Source organism: Phaethon aethereus (genome assembly GCF_964289735.1).
Source record: "Phaethon aethereus genome assembly, chromosome: 11".
NCBI lineage: Eukaryota > Metazoa > Chordata > Aves > Phaethontiformes > Phaethontidae > Phaethon > Phaethon aethereus.
The window spans coordinates 16,396,625-16,413,340 of record NC_138587.1 but is presented as its reverse complement, the minus strand read 5'-3'; the positions used below and the strand labels follow the sequence as shown (position 1 = coordinate 16,413,340).

Below are 16,716 nucleotides of genomic sequence, written 5' to 3'. Positions count from 1 at the left end.
CAGATACTTGGTTACTTTGACTATGCTTTCACAGCCATCTTTACTGTTGAAATCCTGTTAAAGGTAATGCATTGTTAATTGATCCTTCTTAGCTCAAAAGCAGCTTTAGCAATAATGTTTGTAACTTTGTGTTTACCTTCCAGATCCTAGGGTATGCAGATTATGTCTTCACTAGTATGTTTACATTTGAGATCATTTTGAAGGTAACAGGTTTTTAAAGGAAGTTTGTTTAAAAGGATTTTCCTTGTGTGTCACCTGCCAAGAAAAGGCACTTGAAGTGTTCTTCGCCTTTTCTCTAAGCGATCAAAGCTAAACTTTTTTTAAACCAGAGGATTTTTTAATTTGACAGTTCCTCATAGTTTTGATTGGTTATTTTTTACCACTGGGTGCATGAAGCAGCTGATATTTTATCATTACATCAATTTAATAATTCATTTTTTACCCTTTTTAAACTTACAGTTGTCAGAAAAGGGAAAAATAATTCACTGCGCATGAGCTTTTCCTTCTCCTTGCTCTGGCATTTCCAAAAGATATAATCAATCTTTTAAGGAGGGAGCATGTAATTTCTCATTTCCTTTGCTGAACTATATTCACAGAGCTAAAATAGTAGATAACTATTTTCTTGCAATAGGACTTGCAAGATATCTTGCATTTATCTATCTATATACTAAGATACTTTGCATTCATCTTGGGCATACATTTAAATACACAGAAAGGCATAAATATGCTTGCTTAAATGTATTACCCATGCATGAGTCAAAAATTGGCATTTTAATGTATAGTTTGTGTACTGATTATTAAGAATATCCATTGGGGTTACTCAGATTTTAGATGGATGAAGTTTACTCTGCCAAAGAAGCCATATAACTGAGGATTAGGTTCACACATAAGAAAATAAAAATTTTTCGTTGGAATTTGCAAAATATTTGTTCAGAAATTTACACGTGATTCCTATAAGTTTCATGCTGTGCATATTCACCATGAGTTTTTGGTTAAGTAACCCTGATCCATACACTTACAGATTTCTGCTACACTATAAATCTGTACATAAACTTTGCATTTCCAGTTGAGGATTAAGCTTAACAAAATCTCTTCTCCCAGCTTTTGCTCATATTGCTGTGCATACTTTTTACAGTGCAATTTGATTAATACTAATTGATGCAATATTTGGGCTGTTTACAAGATAAGCTGTACTGTAAGTAATAGACTATTTTTATGCTTGCAGATACTCTCCCAGACTTATATTTATTCCCTTATTTCTCATTTTCACCAGTGAGGAGCTTGCTATAGAACTGATTACTCTTATAACATTTGTGGCATTCTAAAATAAATGTGCAGTTTTTTCACTGCTAGAAAAAGGCCAAACTAAGAGAAAGAACCCAAGTCACTGAAAAGAACTGTAGCATTAGATCAAACTAGTTCCCAGCTGTGAATTTGACAAGCCATACAAAATATGTTACTACCATTTCTGTGGCAGAAGAGAGTCGGTGAACTTCCACACATTCTGAAGAGCAGGTTGTGTAGTCCCTGCAGCTCCAGTTGTGTTTCTGTAGAAAGAGGAAATATAAAACATGGCATAAAGAGGCATAACTGGATGTGTTAAGAAAAGCAAAATTCCTATTAATACAAAAGATTCCAACACTGAGTGACTCAATAGTTACTCAAGGGAAGTAGGAAGCACTGGATCTTGGGCTGTTGAAATCTGTCATTGTAAAATATTACGAAGAAACAAGAGGGCCCATCATAGCCAAAAATGTTGATGCTCCTGACTCTGCTTTCCCCAGGAAGCTCTGCCCTGCAGTGCAGTCACAGGTATTTATAAAAGAAAATAAATTGTACCATAAAAAAATGTAATGGACTACCAGAACACGACACACGTACGTATACAGTGCCTGCTTTACTAACATATCTCAGACACTGGCTTTGCTTGCTTACGGCTGGAGTCCTCCATGTCTTCCATGCTGGGTTTTGCGCTGTGCTTTCCACAGTGTCTGTTGTTCAGAAGCTGCGTGTTTTCTGCAAGGAGTAAATTCAAGACTAGACCTGCAGTAACAATAGCTTTCCTTAATTTCTAGGCAAAAAGTATATGAAACTGAAATTAAGATAATCAGAGGCAATATTATCAGCTGCAGCAAAGAAACTTGTAAATGTCAAAAAAACCAAGCATTAAAACAGAATAACTCTCAGCATGTGGAGAGTCTCCCTGCGTTCTATTTTATTGACTGCTCTGCAGACATGAGGATTTCTACATTATACGGTGTTGAGTATATGAATGAGGATTTGAATGACAGAAGAGCTGCAACATCAGTTGAAAGCATTTAAGAATTCTCTTATGTAACCCCTACAAAGGCATTCAAATCCAGCTTACCATCCTGTTTGCAGTGCTTGGGAAATGTGAAAACATGAGAGCAAAGTTCAGGTTAGGGCCTTGTGCTTTTAACCTTAGTCCAGCTGTGCTAATTCCACAACATTTAAACCAGTCCCCACTGGTATGGAATTGCAGGCAGGAGGCAAAGGGCGGCACGGGTAGCGCCCCGGGCGCTCAGCTCCGTGAGTGTCCTTGTCCAGCAGCATCTGCTCGCTGAGGGCTGTGTGACGGTGCTTGCCACCTCCAATTTTGGTCTTGATCTGTGCAAAAGAGAGAATGATTTGCTATAGAGAGTGTTAGGCAAATGATTCTGCTGGGATTTGTAGTGATTGAAGTATGAGTCTCCATATAAAGACGGGGAGATGTACTTCACCTGTATTTTTAGGTCAATATATCCTTACTTTTGTCTTTACATGCAACTTTGTGTGGTTCTGACTGATAATGTATTACAGTGTAAATGGGTATTTGTAGATAGATGTAGGTTTGATATTCAAGGTTATTTTAGTGTTCAACTTGCACTGATTTTAATGAGTTTAGCCATACTCTGTAGAGCTGTAAGCGAAAAGAGCTAGGACTTTATTGGAAATTTTTTAATACAGTTATATTACCTCTCTCATGTCATGGCATAGGTTAAAGCTTTAGGATTTTTGTGCTTCTAGTTTTGAGGAACATTTAGTATTTTGATCACGACAAAAGAAAATTTAACAGGAGGAGAATAAGAAGAGAAGGGCTTCCAAGAAAAATGCATCTTTTGTAATTTGCATCCCTTTGCAGATATATAGCTTTCCCTGACGCCGATGGTTTTTCTTGCAAAAGGCCTGCAAGTTTGCGCGCACGAGTAGTGACACAGTAGACCGTGAGATGCCCATTAACAGTTGGTAGCTCTGTTCTACATTGTGGAACAGTCTTGAAAGATATAACAGTCTGCTGCAAGAGGAAGGGAAATAAAATCTTTTCTATTCCTCAAGATGGAGTGAACAGAACAGAAAGTAATGGATTTAAAATGCACAGTCAATATCAGACGTTTTCTGGCTGGCACTGAGTTTTCTTAGCTGTGTAAAACAATGAGTAGCTGAGAGTACTTTAAGAGGACCATAAGGCTGAAGAAACTAGAATCCATGTGCCTGAACTGACTAGTAGGTATTTTTCAAAGGTATCTTTATTTTAATTTCAAGTGTAGTTTCAATCTTAATCCATAACTATGGAAAAACCCATGCAAAATTCTACTCAAGTGCCAATTCTGTGCTTCTAATAGCTTAACTGGATTCCTCTGTGCATTTTTTTAACTGGTACTTACTCTCAATTATGGTAGGAGTCTAATTCGTAGATTTAGGAGCCAAATTCAGCTTTGTGATACCTGAGAACATCTGCCTAGAGTGTGTTGGCAGCCATAATTAATAGAGTCTCTGTCACTGGCTCCTAATGAAACCTTGCAAATGATGCATGCAGGTTCCTTCACAAGATACCCTTTGTGTGCTGTATTCATCTTAATCTAAGCACAGAAATCAAAAAATTAAGAGAAAGTCCAACAGGGAGGGCAATGTTTGATATTCCCCACAAACCAGCAAAACTTGGGGATCCTTTTCCATACACAATACAAAACAATCTATGAGTTGTTCCAGGTTATTCCAACATACCCACTTATGATCTTACCATGTCTCCTGAAAGCCAAAGGCAAATAGCAGTGTAACGCTGCATTATGACAGCCTTGTGCTGGTTCTGTACCAGATTTGCCTGTCAGCTTTTTCCAATACATGCTCAACTCCTTCAATTCTCAGTATGAATGATTAGGAGTCAGAATCTGGACCTTACAGTTTAGTAAGCATGGAAATTTTACGGTTCTTGTAGTAATTTTTCTAACAAAGGCCAAATCAATTCAATGTAGTCAGCTCAGCCTAATCAGTTCCTACACAAAGTGTAACATTTGTTGACATCAGAAACAATTAGCACATTTGCTAGTGTTGCTTGAGCAGAAGTAGTATTATTATTTTGATGAAATATTTAATGTACGTAGTGGGATTGTTTTATTTGCTTTTAGAAAGTGAGATAACATTGTATGCATTCACACTCTAGGCAAGTGTCTTGTAAACAGCCTAAATGTAGATTTGAATAAATTGAAATATAAACTAAACCTGTAACAATTCTATTTTTAGATGACAGCTTTTGGAGCATTCCTTCATAAAGGGTCCTTCTGCAGGAATTATTTTAATTTGCTGGATTTGCTGGTTGTGGGTGTATCTCTGGTATCATTTGGTATTCAGTAAGTACTATACTTATAATGTGAACGGTTTATTTTTGCTCTGGGGTTTTATACTGAAATCGTTTTTTCAGCTCCTTTTGTTCCCCCACTGTGTGTGGGTGTGCGGTATCAGTATTCAGGGTTTGAAGCGGCAAGAGCTAGTGCTTTACACGGAGAGTGTTGTAACTCATTACTAACAGGGGCTGGAAACTACTACTTCCCACTATTACCGAGAGAACATGGAGGAGCACCCTGACACTGTATTGTATAGCAAGTAATTCCTGCAGCTTCAGGAGGTTTATATACCCTCTTTTGTGCTATTGCCACATCTACAATCTAGTTCTACAAGCTTGCCCTTCCAGCATTGACCGACTGGCATATGTAAGTTGACAGTATTTGAAGGGGAGAGGAGCTGTACCTTAATCAGGGCTGTAAGAGGTTTTCTTTTTGCTTTGTTTGGATCAGGCTAAACATAATAAAAGAGTCCAAAGGTGGGCATTGATTCACTAAGCAGTTCTGCCTCATTTAAAATCATCCGTGAATCCCCTGGTGACTTAGAAAAGAGCAAGGGCTGGGTGTCAGTCAACTGCTTCCCACTATGTATTCTGCTTGTACTAGAATACCTATTACACAAGCTTTCAGTTTCACAGTATGTTCTTTGAAAGGCTGGCTGCTACGATTTCCTCAAAATGCAGTCCTAGCTACTTAAGAGAATGTGAGTCATTTGAGATCTTTTCATCTCCAGCTGGTTGGAAATAAAGGTATTCATTGATTTACAGGACTTACACAGTGTCTTCAAAAGAGCTTGTCAACACTGAAAAATACTTTGGGGACTATTTTGCTACTGACCAAACTTAACTGCATTACAGTGTCAGACAAGCTTCTGAGCTGTTAATTCCCAAGTTGCTGCAGAAATCAAAGTAATTCTTATGGTATTTATGAGATTGATACTATTTTCTAATATTAGAAAGGATCAGTAAAGAAATACTTTAAAAAACCTCGTGTATATATCTTGAGACTTTTTTGAAATTTCATGTATAATGAAGTTGCAAGAACATTATTATTCTTAGTAATAAAATCAGTTACGTTAAAAGTAACAGAATATCTTTTTTTCCCCCCCTAGATCAAGTGCTATCTCAGTTGTGAAGATCCTCAGAGTTTTAAGAGTCTTGAGGCCTCTAAGGGCAATAAACAGAGCAAAAGGACTTAAGGTGTTTATTTTTATTTTTTAAGTTCTATTTCTGGTGGCCTGGTTCTTCAGTCCTGCCTCAGGTTAAAAATTCTTGTGCAAGAAAAATTGCCTAGAGGAGTTCACAGGGCAGGCAAGGACAAAAATTAATTCATGATTCCTAAACATATTAGGCCAGGTTCTGCCCACAGTTCCAGCAGTTTATATGTGAATGAACACCAATGCCATGGAGAGCAGATTTTGACCATAATACTTGCTGTGAACCAACATGCCAGAACAACATTTTAATTGTTTTTTCTCCATAATGCTTATGTAATTTTTTGTCAGTTATGTTGATGGGTCTGTGTCACCAGACTTAGGGACAAATTTTAGAAAACAAGTTTAACTATGGTAGTAGGTATAATACTGACAACACAAAAATAGTAGTTTCAAAAAACAATCTGAATGTGATAAAACAGACTTTTACAGTCCATATTCTGTGATACTAAGTAACAAGTTGTATTAAATTATACCTTTTTTCTTTCTTTCCAGCATGTTGTTCAATGTGTCTTTGTGGCTATTAGAACTATTGGTAATATCATGATTGTTACAACTCTGCTGCAGTTCATGTTTGCCTGTATTGGAGTGCAGCTGTTCAAGGTAAGTAGGCAAGTTCAAAATTGACACTGCTTCAAGAAAAGCAAAGCTGAGTTGAATGCTTGGTGGCTTGCTGCTGGAACTGGGTTGGTGCCATTCTGAACCAATCATAGTATAAATGTCTTCCTTTTGCATATTCTGCATTTTGTCATTGCTTTTTGTTTCATATGTAGGGAAAATTCTACAGGTGCACCGATGAGGCAAAACAGAATCCCGAGGAATGTCGGTGAGAACATCTTTGATCTAAGAATGACACATTATATTTTGAATAGTTTAAACTGGTAGATATGGGCAGGCATGCGTTAGGCCATTTAGGTTTGTGTAAATTGGAATTATCATGTTAAATCCACCAGAAAACACAGGTTAGCAAGGAAATAAAACAAGCTTAGGGAGGGAGTAAACTAAACTGTTTTGAATAGAGAATTGAGTAACTCTGAGGTTAATTTAGTATTTCGCTAATGACAGTTTGTTTCTTTCCCACAGAGGGATATACATCGTTTATAAAGATGGAGATGTTGATAATCCAATGGTCAAAGAGAGGGTCTGGCAAAATAGTGATTTCAACTTTGATAATGTTCTGTCTGCTATGATGGCCCTTTTTACAGTATCCACTTTTGAAGGCTGGCCAGCGTGAGTGAATTCTCCATGTTTTCACAGCGTTGTTAAGATGGCTACATTTTCCAGGACAGTTCTTCATTATTTACCAGGCGCTTTTGGGCAACAAAGCAGTCTTAAGTGGTGTTATAAAAACTTGCTAATAGAGGAATGAAAAAAACCTGCTGTCCTTCTGAATCTGTGCACTTTTCCTGTCTTCCTTCATTCACCTCTATCTATAAAGGGCAAACTTTTTTATATTGTTTGATTCCTAATCTTTCATCTGCTTTTGCTGTAATGAGCTATTCTTTATCTCTAATGGAAGTAATCCTTTTAGATGGTTATCCATTGATGTCCTTTAACGCTAATAAGAAAATTTTAGGCCTTTGAGTAAAATTTTTATTACAAAATCAAACAATAGTACACTGCATAGTGGGGCACAGGAAAAGCAAACTACCACTCACTGTTTCCCTAAATGGGAAAAGTCTTAGAGGATAGCTTTATGTGTGGAGGAAAAAAATTAAAAATACAACCATCTTGTTATTACCTTGATTCTTTCAGCAAAAACCATAACTTTGTGTGGTGTGATTCTTCTGATTTCAGTATGCTTGTAGACACTGTCAGTACCTAGAAAAAGAGAACAGTAAACAGCAGACCATTTCTGAAATCTGTCCTCTGAGTCTGCATATTTTACTCCTTTGTCTTTTTAATGCTAATAAAAATAAAATTTTGTTTGTTTTTCAGGCTGCTATACAAAGCTATTGATTCAAATGGCGAGAATGTAGGACCTGTATACAACTATAGAGTGGAGATCTCAATTTTTTTCATCATCTATATCATCATTATTGCTTTCTTTATGATGAACATATTTGTTGGTTTTGTGATTGTTACATTCCAAGAACAGGGAGAACAAGAGTATAAGAACTGTGAGCTGGACAAAAATCAGGTTAAAATCAATAATGAGCTCTTAACTTTTGGAAGTATTTTCATTTATGCATGAAGACCTTCGTTTCTGCTTTGGGTCAGAAGAGGGCACCAAACATGTACTGTAGTAAAAAAAATTGAATTAGTACATACTATCAACTGGTATTCAGGTCATTGTATGTTCCTCTTTCTGTAAGCCCAACGTATCACTTTTTTATTGTCAAAGGTGTTATATTAAGCTTCTTAGCTTCTTCGTGTGTCACTTGTTGGTGTCACATTAAGAAGAATACGGCAGTTGCCAGCTTATCCATAGACATAGATAGGTTTTACAAAAAGAACAGGAAAATAGATTTTGTGTTCTGAATAGTCTGAAAGTGTTCTACTCTTCCCTGCCCCCCCATTTATTTAGAAATTCACATGGAATATTCCGATTCAAATTAAAAAATCTGTCCCCTTTTACTGTTTAATCCTTCGACTGAGAAACTCATCAGTTACCAGTTCTGATTTTTCAGGTACTCTTGTCTGACTGTAACACACCTCATTTAAACAAAGATTAAGCATGAAACTGTAGGCAGCATTCATGCTGCATTTTGTGCCCTGTCAGTCAGCTTTTATAAGCATTATTCAAAGGACAAGTGGAAGGCCCAGCCTACATGAAGATTTCAGGCACTCGTAGAGTAGGAGATGAATTCATGATGTTCCTATGTATGTGACATGATTTTGCTGGGCAATTTAACTGAGTTATTAGGAATAACTCTTCCTCAGTATTTATTTTGCTGACTCTAGGGGATTTATGCTATGCAGTTACATTGGTGGTTGAAAACTTAGTAAAGACAAAGCATGACTTATAGATGAATTGATAGTCATGCTATTAACAGTCATGTTATATACTCTACATACACATACATACGGTGTGCTGTATACTGCTGCACTGTGTAAAGGTGAAACGCTTCAGAATTTCCATGAGCATTATCTGATTCTTTTTATGTGGCTGAGTAGTGCATATGACTAGGTACAGTTGTAAATAACCAAGTGGGGATTGGTAAACTACTGTATTATTAACAGTTAATAATAAAACCCACTATAGCAAGTAGCTAGACTGCCTGTTTTTAAGACTTATATTTAACAATTTGCACTTATCAATTGTACTATCAGTTGATTAACTGTTGGGTAGAGTCTGACAATTTGTGATGTATTTCCTTTTACAGCGTCAGTGTGTAGAATATGCCTTGAAGGCACGTCCTCTTCGTAGATATATTCCAAAAAATCCTTACCAGTACAAATTCTGGTATGTGGTGAATTCTACTGGATTTGAATACATCATGTTTGTCCTCATCATGCTGAACACACTTTGCTTGGCTATGCAGGTAGGAAATCCAGAATCTCTTCTGAAGTTTTTGTCATGAATTGCAGAGAAGGAATGGGTGATACAATGCCTTTCATTTATGGCAACCTGTAGTTTTTTTATGAAGTGAAATTTAAAAAAAACCACCTCTGATCATAGTACTCTTCTGTGACATGTTCCAATCTGTTCATCAGTTCTCTGAAGTAAAATTGTTTAAAACGGCTTGATGTTAATACAGGTCTTCCTAACCTAAGCAAGCTCTTTGAGCTTTATTTTGTACCTGCAGTGTAATTTAATTTATATTATATCTGTGTGTTCCCAAGATAATCCATGTGCAAGAAAATCTGAAGAGAACATAGAAGTCTAATTTTGTTAGGAAACTTTGTCTCAATCCCTTAGATTCTTTTATCTAAGATATTCTTTTATCTAGTATATTTTTTTAAGAATTACTTCACCTCTGTGTAGTTTCTGTACTTGTTCTGTGTTCACTTTGTATATCTGCTACTCCATATTTGGTTGGATTGGACTGGATGATATTTAAAGGTCCCTTCCAACCCAAACCATTTGGTGATGCTTCTATCCTCTGTGTTTATATCTTCTTCAGAAGTTTAAAAATTGATACAAGGAGCAACTCCAGTTTTGTGTCATAATGCAAACCTCACACAAATATTTTTTCATGTATTAACTGTATGTCTATATATACCTGTGTGCATTTTTGCATGTGTGGTTTTTTGTGTATATTTATTTTTATTAATCTAATTTTTCTACATTATGTATGCAGTTCTTCACCAGCTACTTTTCTTATCTACTTTTCCAAGTTGTCTCTTTTTTTTCCCTAGTACTTCAGATTTGATAAGAAAAAGAATGGTTCAAATTCAGTTTACAAAACCATTCTGCCTTTTTCAGTAAACTTGCATGCACTGTATCCTCTTAAAAATATCGCTCCTACAAAATACATGTTATTCTGTGGCTAACATACTGCAAGCTTTCTAAGCTGTTGTGACACAAGTTTCTGTAATTTTAAAACCTAGCATATAAAACTTGGGAAAATGCTGTTGTCCAGTGCTCCTTTTTTGAGGGAACAGTTTTCTTCTCAAGACCATCTCTCTGGGGATTCCCTTAGGATGTAGAGGAATGATAGTTTTGTTCCACTTAGTGACTAAACAGAACAGATTTAAACAACTCCATTCTTAACCAGAGATACTCAGCTAGTCTTGTATGTATATAGGTGTGCATCATAAATACTACTAGAAAGTATTTCCCTCTGCTGCATTTGTCCCCGTTTTCTCTTAGGCTGCCTTACTTTCACTTAATATTTTAAAGCCTTTACTTCTAAAAGTATTGTGTTTTTCATTCACAGCACTATGGACAGTCTAAGCTCTTTAATGATGCAATGGACATTATGAATATGGTTTTCACAGGAGTGTTCACTGTTGAAATGGTTTTGAAACTGATTGCTTTCAAACCCAAGGTAAGTTTTAGATATGATTTCATTAGGTCATCACCACAGGAGTTAAATATAACGTAAGTTTCACACTAGCTATGTTTATTCAAAGAACAAAAAGAACCTACATTTCCCACATTTATCAATGCAATAATAATAGAAGTGTTAATCTGATAACATGTATATATGTAACTCCAGAAAATTAAATGCAGATGTCATAAAAAATATTACAAGGTGGTTGATGAGATCTGGAATATTTTGAGGTAATGTTCCTTTGTAAATGGCATAAATCATTTCCTGTTACAAGTATTACCACTTCTCCTATTCATGGTGCAACATTCATAACTTTACACTATGTTTATCTCCAATAAACACCTGTATGTTACGCTGTATTTCCTATTCTAAAATACAAAAGCATTTCTTTACTTTATAAAATATAGCCAAGTGGTACAAACATACACATACAGGATTTGCATATTCAATAGCCTTTTTAGATTTCTATCTTTTCAGTTACATATACAGACTATTTGGTAGAGGCCCTCACAGTGAGCAGTTGATTCCTTGCCTTAAAGGGACACTGTCAAAATGAATAATGCAGATACATTTTCAAAAGTAGATTTGCAAGAGAAACTGGTAACTATAACTACTAACTGAAAAAAAAGATGAAAATCAGACTGTGACAGTTAATGCAGTCTTCTTGTTCGGTTCTCATACCCCATTTCTGACAGTGCAAAAGTTAATAATGAAAAATTAACTAAATTTTGTTTTCAGTACAATGAGATCAATATTTATTCTGGGTTTATACTATGTAAGTAAGTAAAGTGTGGTCACACTCGTTATATATGGAATTTGGAAAAAGCCAGTCATGCCATTTGAAGTTTACTGATCTTAGCATCCAAGGCTGGAATTCCTCATTTTCCTTTGCCCTTCTCTTAAAGCAGTCGGGATATCTGCATCTGTAACTGCCTATGAACAGTGCCCTTTCTCTGTGTTTAGTAGCGAACGGGGTGGCTGTAGGCTGTGTGGGCAATCTTACTCTTGCTTTAAACGGGCTAGCTCTGATACTTGGAGCAACACAGTCATGGCTGCCCAGAGCTCAGCATGGAGTTAATTTATAACAAACCGGGTTTTCAGAACTACTTATTCAGCTTGCGTTTAGTCACGAGCTCGGCTGTGGAGCCTGAGCTCCTTGATTTAAAGCTAGCTTGTATTTGCCTGCAGAAGTAAATGAATTATACATCACTTGAGGTCTGGTGTCGAGATGTGAAGTGTGGAGTTCTGGGTGAATGCTTACCCACTCTCCTGTAGTCTCGCTCTGCACTGCCCAGTCTATTGTACATTTCTAATGAATTTATTTGTATTTTTGTGTCGCCTCTCTTACTTAAATGCTAAGGATTTCACATTAAAAATGACACAATACGAGGCCCCAGAGGAGATAGCTCAGCTACGTGGACCACAGTGTCATGAGTATGCTCATTGTGTTTCCTGATTTGTATTTCCTGTTCTATATCCTTGTTTCACACTGAAGCTTCAGAAGACTTTGCTGCATTTTATCATCTGCTTTTTGAAAGAAGATTGTGAATCCTTGTATGGTTCTCCATGCACTTGTGACTGTAGTCAGAAATAGCAGCTAATGCAAAACATAGCGGTCTGATCACGAGTATATAAATCACAGTGCTGCATTTGTATTACGGGCTTCCTACTCGTTATCAAATGCAATGTCTTAATAACGGTCCCTAAGACTTTGTACAATTTGAGTTTTAACTCTGTTGCAATGTGCTTTCTACCTCACGGGATGCTTTTACTATGAGAGATCCCTGGATCTGAATGCCGAGAGTTTGAAGGGCAGACACTGTCAGTGAGAGGTCCTCGCTTCCTGAACTTCGTTCCCTCATAGATGCAGAACACCTTAAAATTGTTAATTAGCAGGACAAGGTTAAAAGGCCATGATATTAGTCAGACTTTGGGCAGAGATTTATTAACAGGAAAGGAAAGGGATTAAATATCTTTAAGGTTGTCCCTGTTACTCTTTGGAGATGGTAACTTTATACATTGTCAGATACTCTAACAAAAGCCCTATTGGCAGCCTATATCGTTCATTAATAATTGCAGAGCAGCTAGCAGTCTTAAGCAGAATGTGAATGTCTTTTAGTAATCTAAATTTTAAAGTAGATACATGCTTAAAACAGCAATGAATTGCTTTAACTATTTAATAATAGTAGGAACAATCTGAAACCCAACTTACTGTTTTGCTTTAGGGTCTGTGAGGAACGACTGATTCATTTCCTCTGTGTTTGTGTCACTGGTGGGTTTCTTAGTCTAGTCTGGCAGAATGGACAGTTTTGTTTATTAATTCTGTGCATTAAAAAATTATTTCAAAGGTGCTCAAATCATCAAATAAAAACTCCATTACTCACTCTGTAAAAATAAGAATAGATAAAAACATGTTAGGTTTTGTCTCATCTGCTTGACAGTGTCCCCTTAATACGTTGACAAAAATCCTGTGAAAACTGTGATCTTTTTGTTTTGCTGGTCATGCAAACTTAAGGCTACTATAAATTATGGATACTTTTACTATGATACTGTGTTGTTTAAAACCAGACTGCCTTCTAGCTCTGAAATACATTAAATTTGGATTAGTGGTAGATATTAAAGGTGGTGCCGAGTGCCTGGCACACGTCTTGACTGGGAGATTGGAACACACAGTACTTTGCAGAATGAGGCCCTAAACTTTCCAACAGAGTACTAAAAGGACTAAAATATTTATGTGGTAGATGTACAGAAACATATTTTGGTGTTAATTCTCTATGTCTACATATTCCCCAGGATTTGTGTTTTTATCCTTCAGCATTTCTCAACGAACAAATTTTTCGTAATGTATGTTAAAAAAGCAGGCATTTTCTCTTCACATTGTTCTTCACATTTGCTAAAATCTGATACTTAGCATGGTTTAGTACAGTACAAAACAACATAGAGCTATGAAATCTAAAATAATACATCAACACATACCGTATGTGTAGCTTCATGATAGCTAGCTGTTACTTAAACTTGTAATGATTTTACATGTCGTTTTACATCAGATTTTTGTAAGAAAAAAGGAAAGATGGCTAGTAAGTGAATTGATCTTGGGTCATTGCAGTGGTGAAAACAACTTATTTGCATGATGTTTATTTGCTGTGACTTGTCCATTCCTCCCTTTTCCAAAACCATCTTTATTTTCTCTTAGTTTTTTTGTTTATTTGTATGCTTTTGCTTTACATATTACTTTGAACAATATTTGTCTATACTGATGGAAAAGGTTTCGTAAAGTAAATAAATGTGTAAAGTATTTTAGCTGTATTGAATCAAAATGTGAATTTGTTCTTTCAGTGCCTGATACTGTAGCATGTCTAGTAAAGTCACTTTTACTCTAGCTGCAATTCACCTTTATTTGGAGGACCTTTTTTGGTTCCCACTGTTGCAGAGGAAGATGGATAGCACACCTCAGGATTGTGCTGATTATCTGTTTGCTGTTTGCCAACAATAGTCTCTTATTTTATGTGTGTATATTGCTACCTTAAAATCAGGAGTGATACTTCTTCCAAATAAGATAAATAAGGACTATGAATGAGCAGGAAGAATGTTACGAGAGTAGCTCCCCTTCTTTACTTGGCAGCTGCTAATCTCTTTAGGATTATAAATTTCAGTATCGTTGAGGTGGTTCAGTGTGATGTGGGAACTTTGGGAATGGCTTGTTCTTGTGAAGTGGGATGAGTAAGGCAGGAGAGATAGGGAATCGGGCAGGAGCTCTCAGAAATGGATGCGTTTGTTCAGGAGGCCAAATCCATGAACATTGATTTTTGCCCTAAGACTGGAAACGATGATTAATCCCAAAGAACCAAAGCACGTGGCACAAAGGGCTGTAGTGATGATCATACTCTGATCTATTTTCCTCTTACAGCCCCTTCCTTAAATGAGGGAATGATTAGAGTAATTTGTGTTTTAAGAGCTAAAAGAGGCTAGCATTAGAAACATAATGAGGCTTTCCTGACTCTGCTCGGTGCCTACTCGCCTAAAATATGCTGTAGTGCTGTCGTCTTCTGTAGCAGCTCTCTTGTCTCCAAGAGCAAATTTCCACATGAAATTAGCTTCTTTTCAAATAATAATGCACTTGAGTGTAACCTTTAAACTGTGAAGTTACTAGAAATTCTAAGAGTTTAAAATCTTGAGAAAAATATTGCCCAATTCTAAAAATTTTGTAGCTGATTTTCTTGTCTGTGCTAACAATGCATGTAACAAACTACTCGGGTAAATCATTATCTTATAGTAAACAGTGTAATAATAAGTTTAACTAGATATGAGGTTAGATTAGCACACCTGTAATTTCAAACTTTTTGCTAAATTTATTTTTTAGAGCTTCAGTAGTGGCTGACAAGTTAGTATTTTTAAATTAATCACCAGGAAAGTAGAATGTATGTGTACAAAATGTACATTTCAGCCATTGCCAAGTAATGCACAGTCATGGTTGGCTGATAAATTAATATATCTGAATGAGAAAAAGAGCAAGTTCAGTAATTTTTGCAGTTCTTGATTTCTGTAATAACTGGGCAAAATCCACATACTGCAGAAAACGTACGTATCTTGTCTCCATAGAGTTGCCTTCAACAGAGTAATACATCTTGATTTGGTCCCAGTGACAAACTGATCCTGGAATCTACCTCACGGTTTCTTCTGAAATACCTTTTTGCTCAAACATGCAGTTTGGTTGCCAATAGACAGACAATTTTATGATATCACTTTACGATCATTTGGAGCAGTTTGCCAGTAGCATACACACAGGGAATATATTTAAAGCCATAAAATGTCAGCAGGGTGACAAAGCAATTTATGAAAATGAATTTTCAGACGTTGGACTGGATGCATTAAAATCATTAAGAAATTGCTCCAGTTGCTCTGGTTCCTAGCACTGACCTCACTGGTTATGGAATCAGGCCCTGACTGCAAATATAGTGTGGGTTCCTATATTAAACGTAGTTTATGAATAGAGGATCAAGTCAGTTCTCTAATTATGCATAGTTAATAACTGTGCATGATTAACCAGTGATGAGCTTTGACCCTTTCAGTTTTTTTACCAGTCACTTAGATAGGATTATCATAAAGTCATTAATATTAAGGAGGCTTCAGTTGGCTTGGTCTTGTAGAAATATTATTAAAGCGATTTTGTCATGCCTGTTAGGGTATGTACGTTAGAATTTTTCAGCCTTGCTAGAAGTCCAAAACCAGTTTTGGATGATGGCTTGCTTGCCAACGTTGTGCTTATACGATGGTGTATTATGCATGTATACTGCGTGTGTGTGTGTGTGCGCGCGTGTGTGTGTGTCTGTACCTGTGTATATATAAAGTATATATATACACACACATGCACATACATGTTGCTTTTCCTTCAGTAGGCAATATTGTTTGTTTTGTTTTGTTTTCTCATTAGACCACAGGTTTTGTTTAACTAATTTCTGTTTATGCAAAACTAAACAGAAGTATGCAAATATTTGACATTTCATGTGTAATCACAAACGTTTGCACCCTGCCTGCTCTGTTCAGGGCTATTTTAGTGATGCCTGGAATACGTTTGACTCCCTCATCGTTATTGGCAGCATAGTAGACGTCGTTCTCAGTGAAGCTGATGTGAGTATACCCCAGCTTACTTTCCCCAGTCCCTACTTCTCTTTCTCTGTCTCCCCACTATTTCCATCATCTGGACAAGTCACAGATTTTGATCTGATGTTTCTAAAGTTTGAGTACAGACCAGTCATAGGTCAATTATGTTGATATGGGAAATAAATAGCTTTTTTTTCTACCGATTTTTTTAGCTATGAAAGGGAAAGATTAGATTGTATAGTGGTACATCAGAGAAGCCTAGAGTGTTTCTGTGTTATAACACTGTCCTTTTCTTCTCTTTTTCTGTTTGTGTTTTTCTCTTGCTCTCTTTCTGCTGAATGCT

The 16,716-nt window shown here is 36.5% G+C and overlaps 1 protein-coding gene across 1 annotated transcript in view; it reads left to right on the top strand.

The window, feature by feature from the left end:
• CACNA1D (calcium voltage-gated channel subunit alpha1 D) overlaps positions 1-16,716 on the top strand; it is a gene marked incomplete at its 3' end in the record, with an annotated part of 199,580 nt that overhangs the window by 131,814 nt on the left and 51,050 nt on the right. Inside the window, exons 22-32 of the mRNA XM_082004726.1 lie at positions 144-203; positions 4,522-4,628; positions 5,731-5,818; positions 6,328-6,435; positions 6,606-6,658; positions 6,916-7,062; positions 7,771-7,972; positions 9,159-9,317; positions 10,656-10,766; positions 13,820-13,849; positions 16,317-16,400. Coding sequence (XP_081860852.1) covers positions 144-203; positions 4,522-4,628; positions 5,731-5,818; positions 6,328-6,435; positions 6,606-6,658; positions 6,916-7,062; positions 7,771-7,972; positions 9,159-9,317; positions 10,656-10,766; positions 13,820-13,849; positions 16,317-16,400 — 1,149 coding nt within the window. The remainder of the gene's footprint in view (positions 1-143; positions 204-4,521; positions 4,629-5,730; positions 5,819-6,327; positions 6,436-6,605; positions 6,659-6,915; positions 7,063-7,770; positions 7,973-9,158; positions 9,318-10,655; positions 10,767-13,819; positions 13,850-16,316; positions 16,401-16,716) is intronic.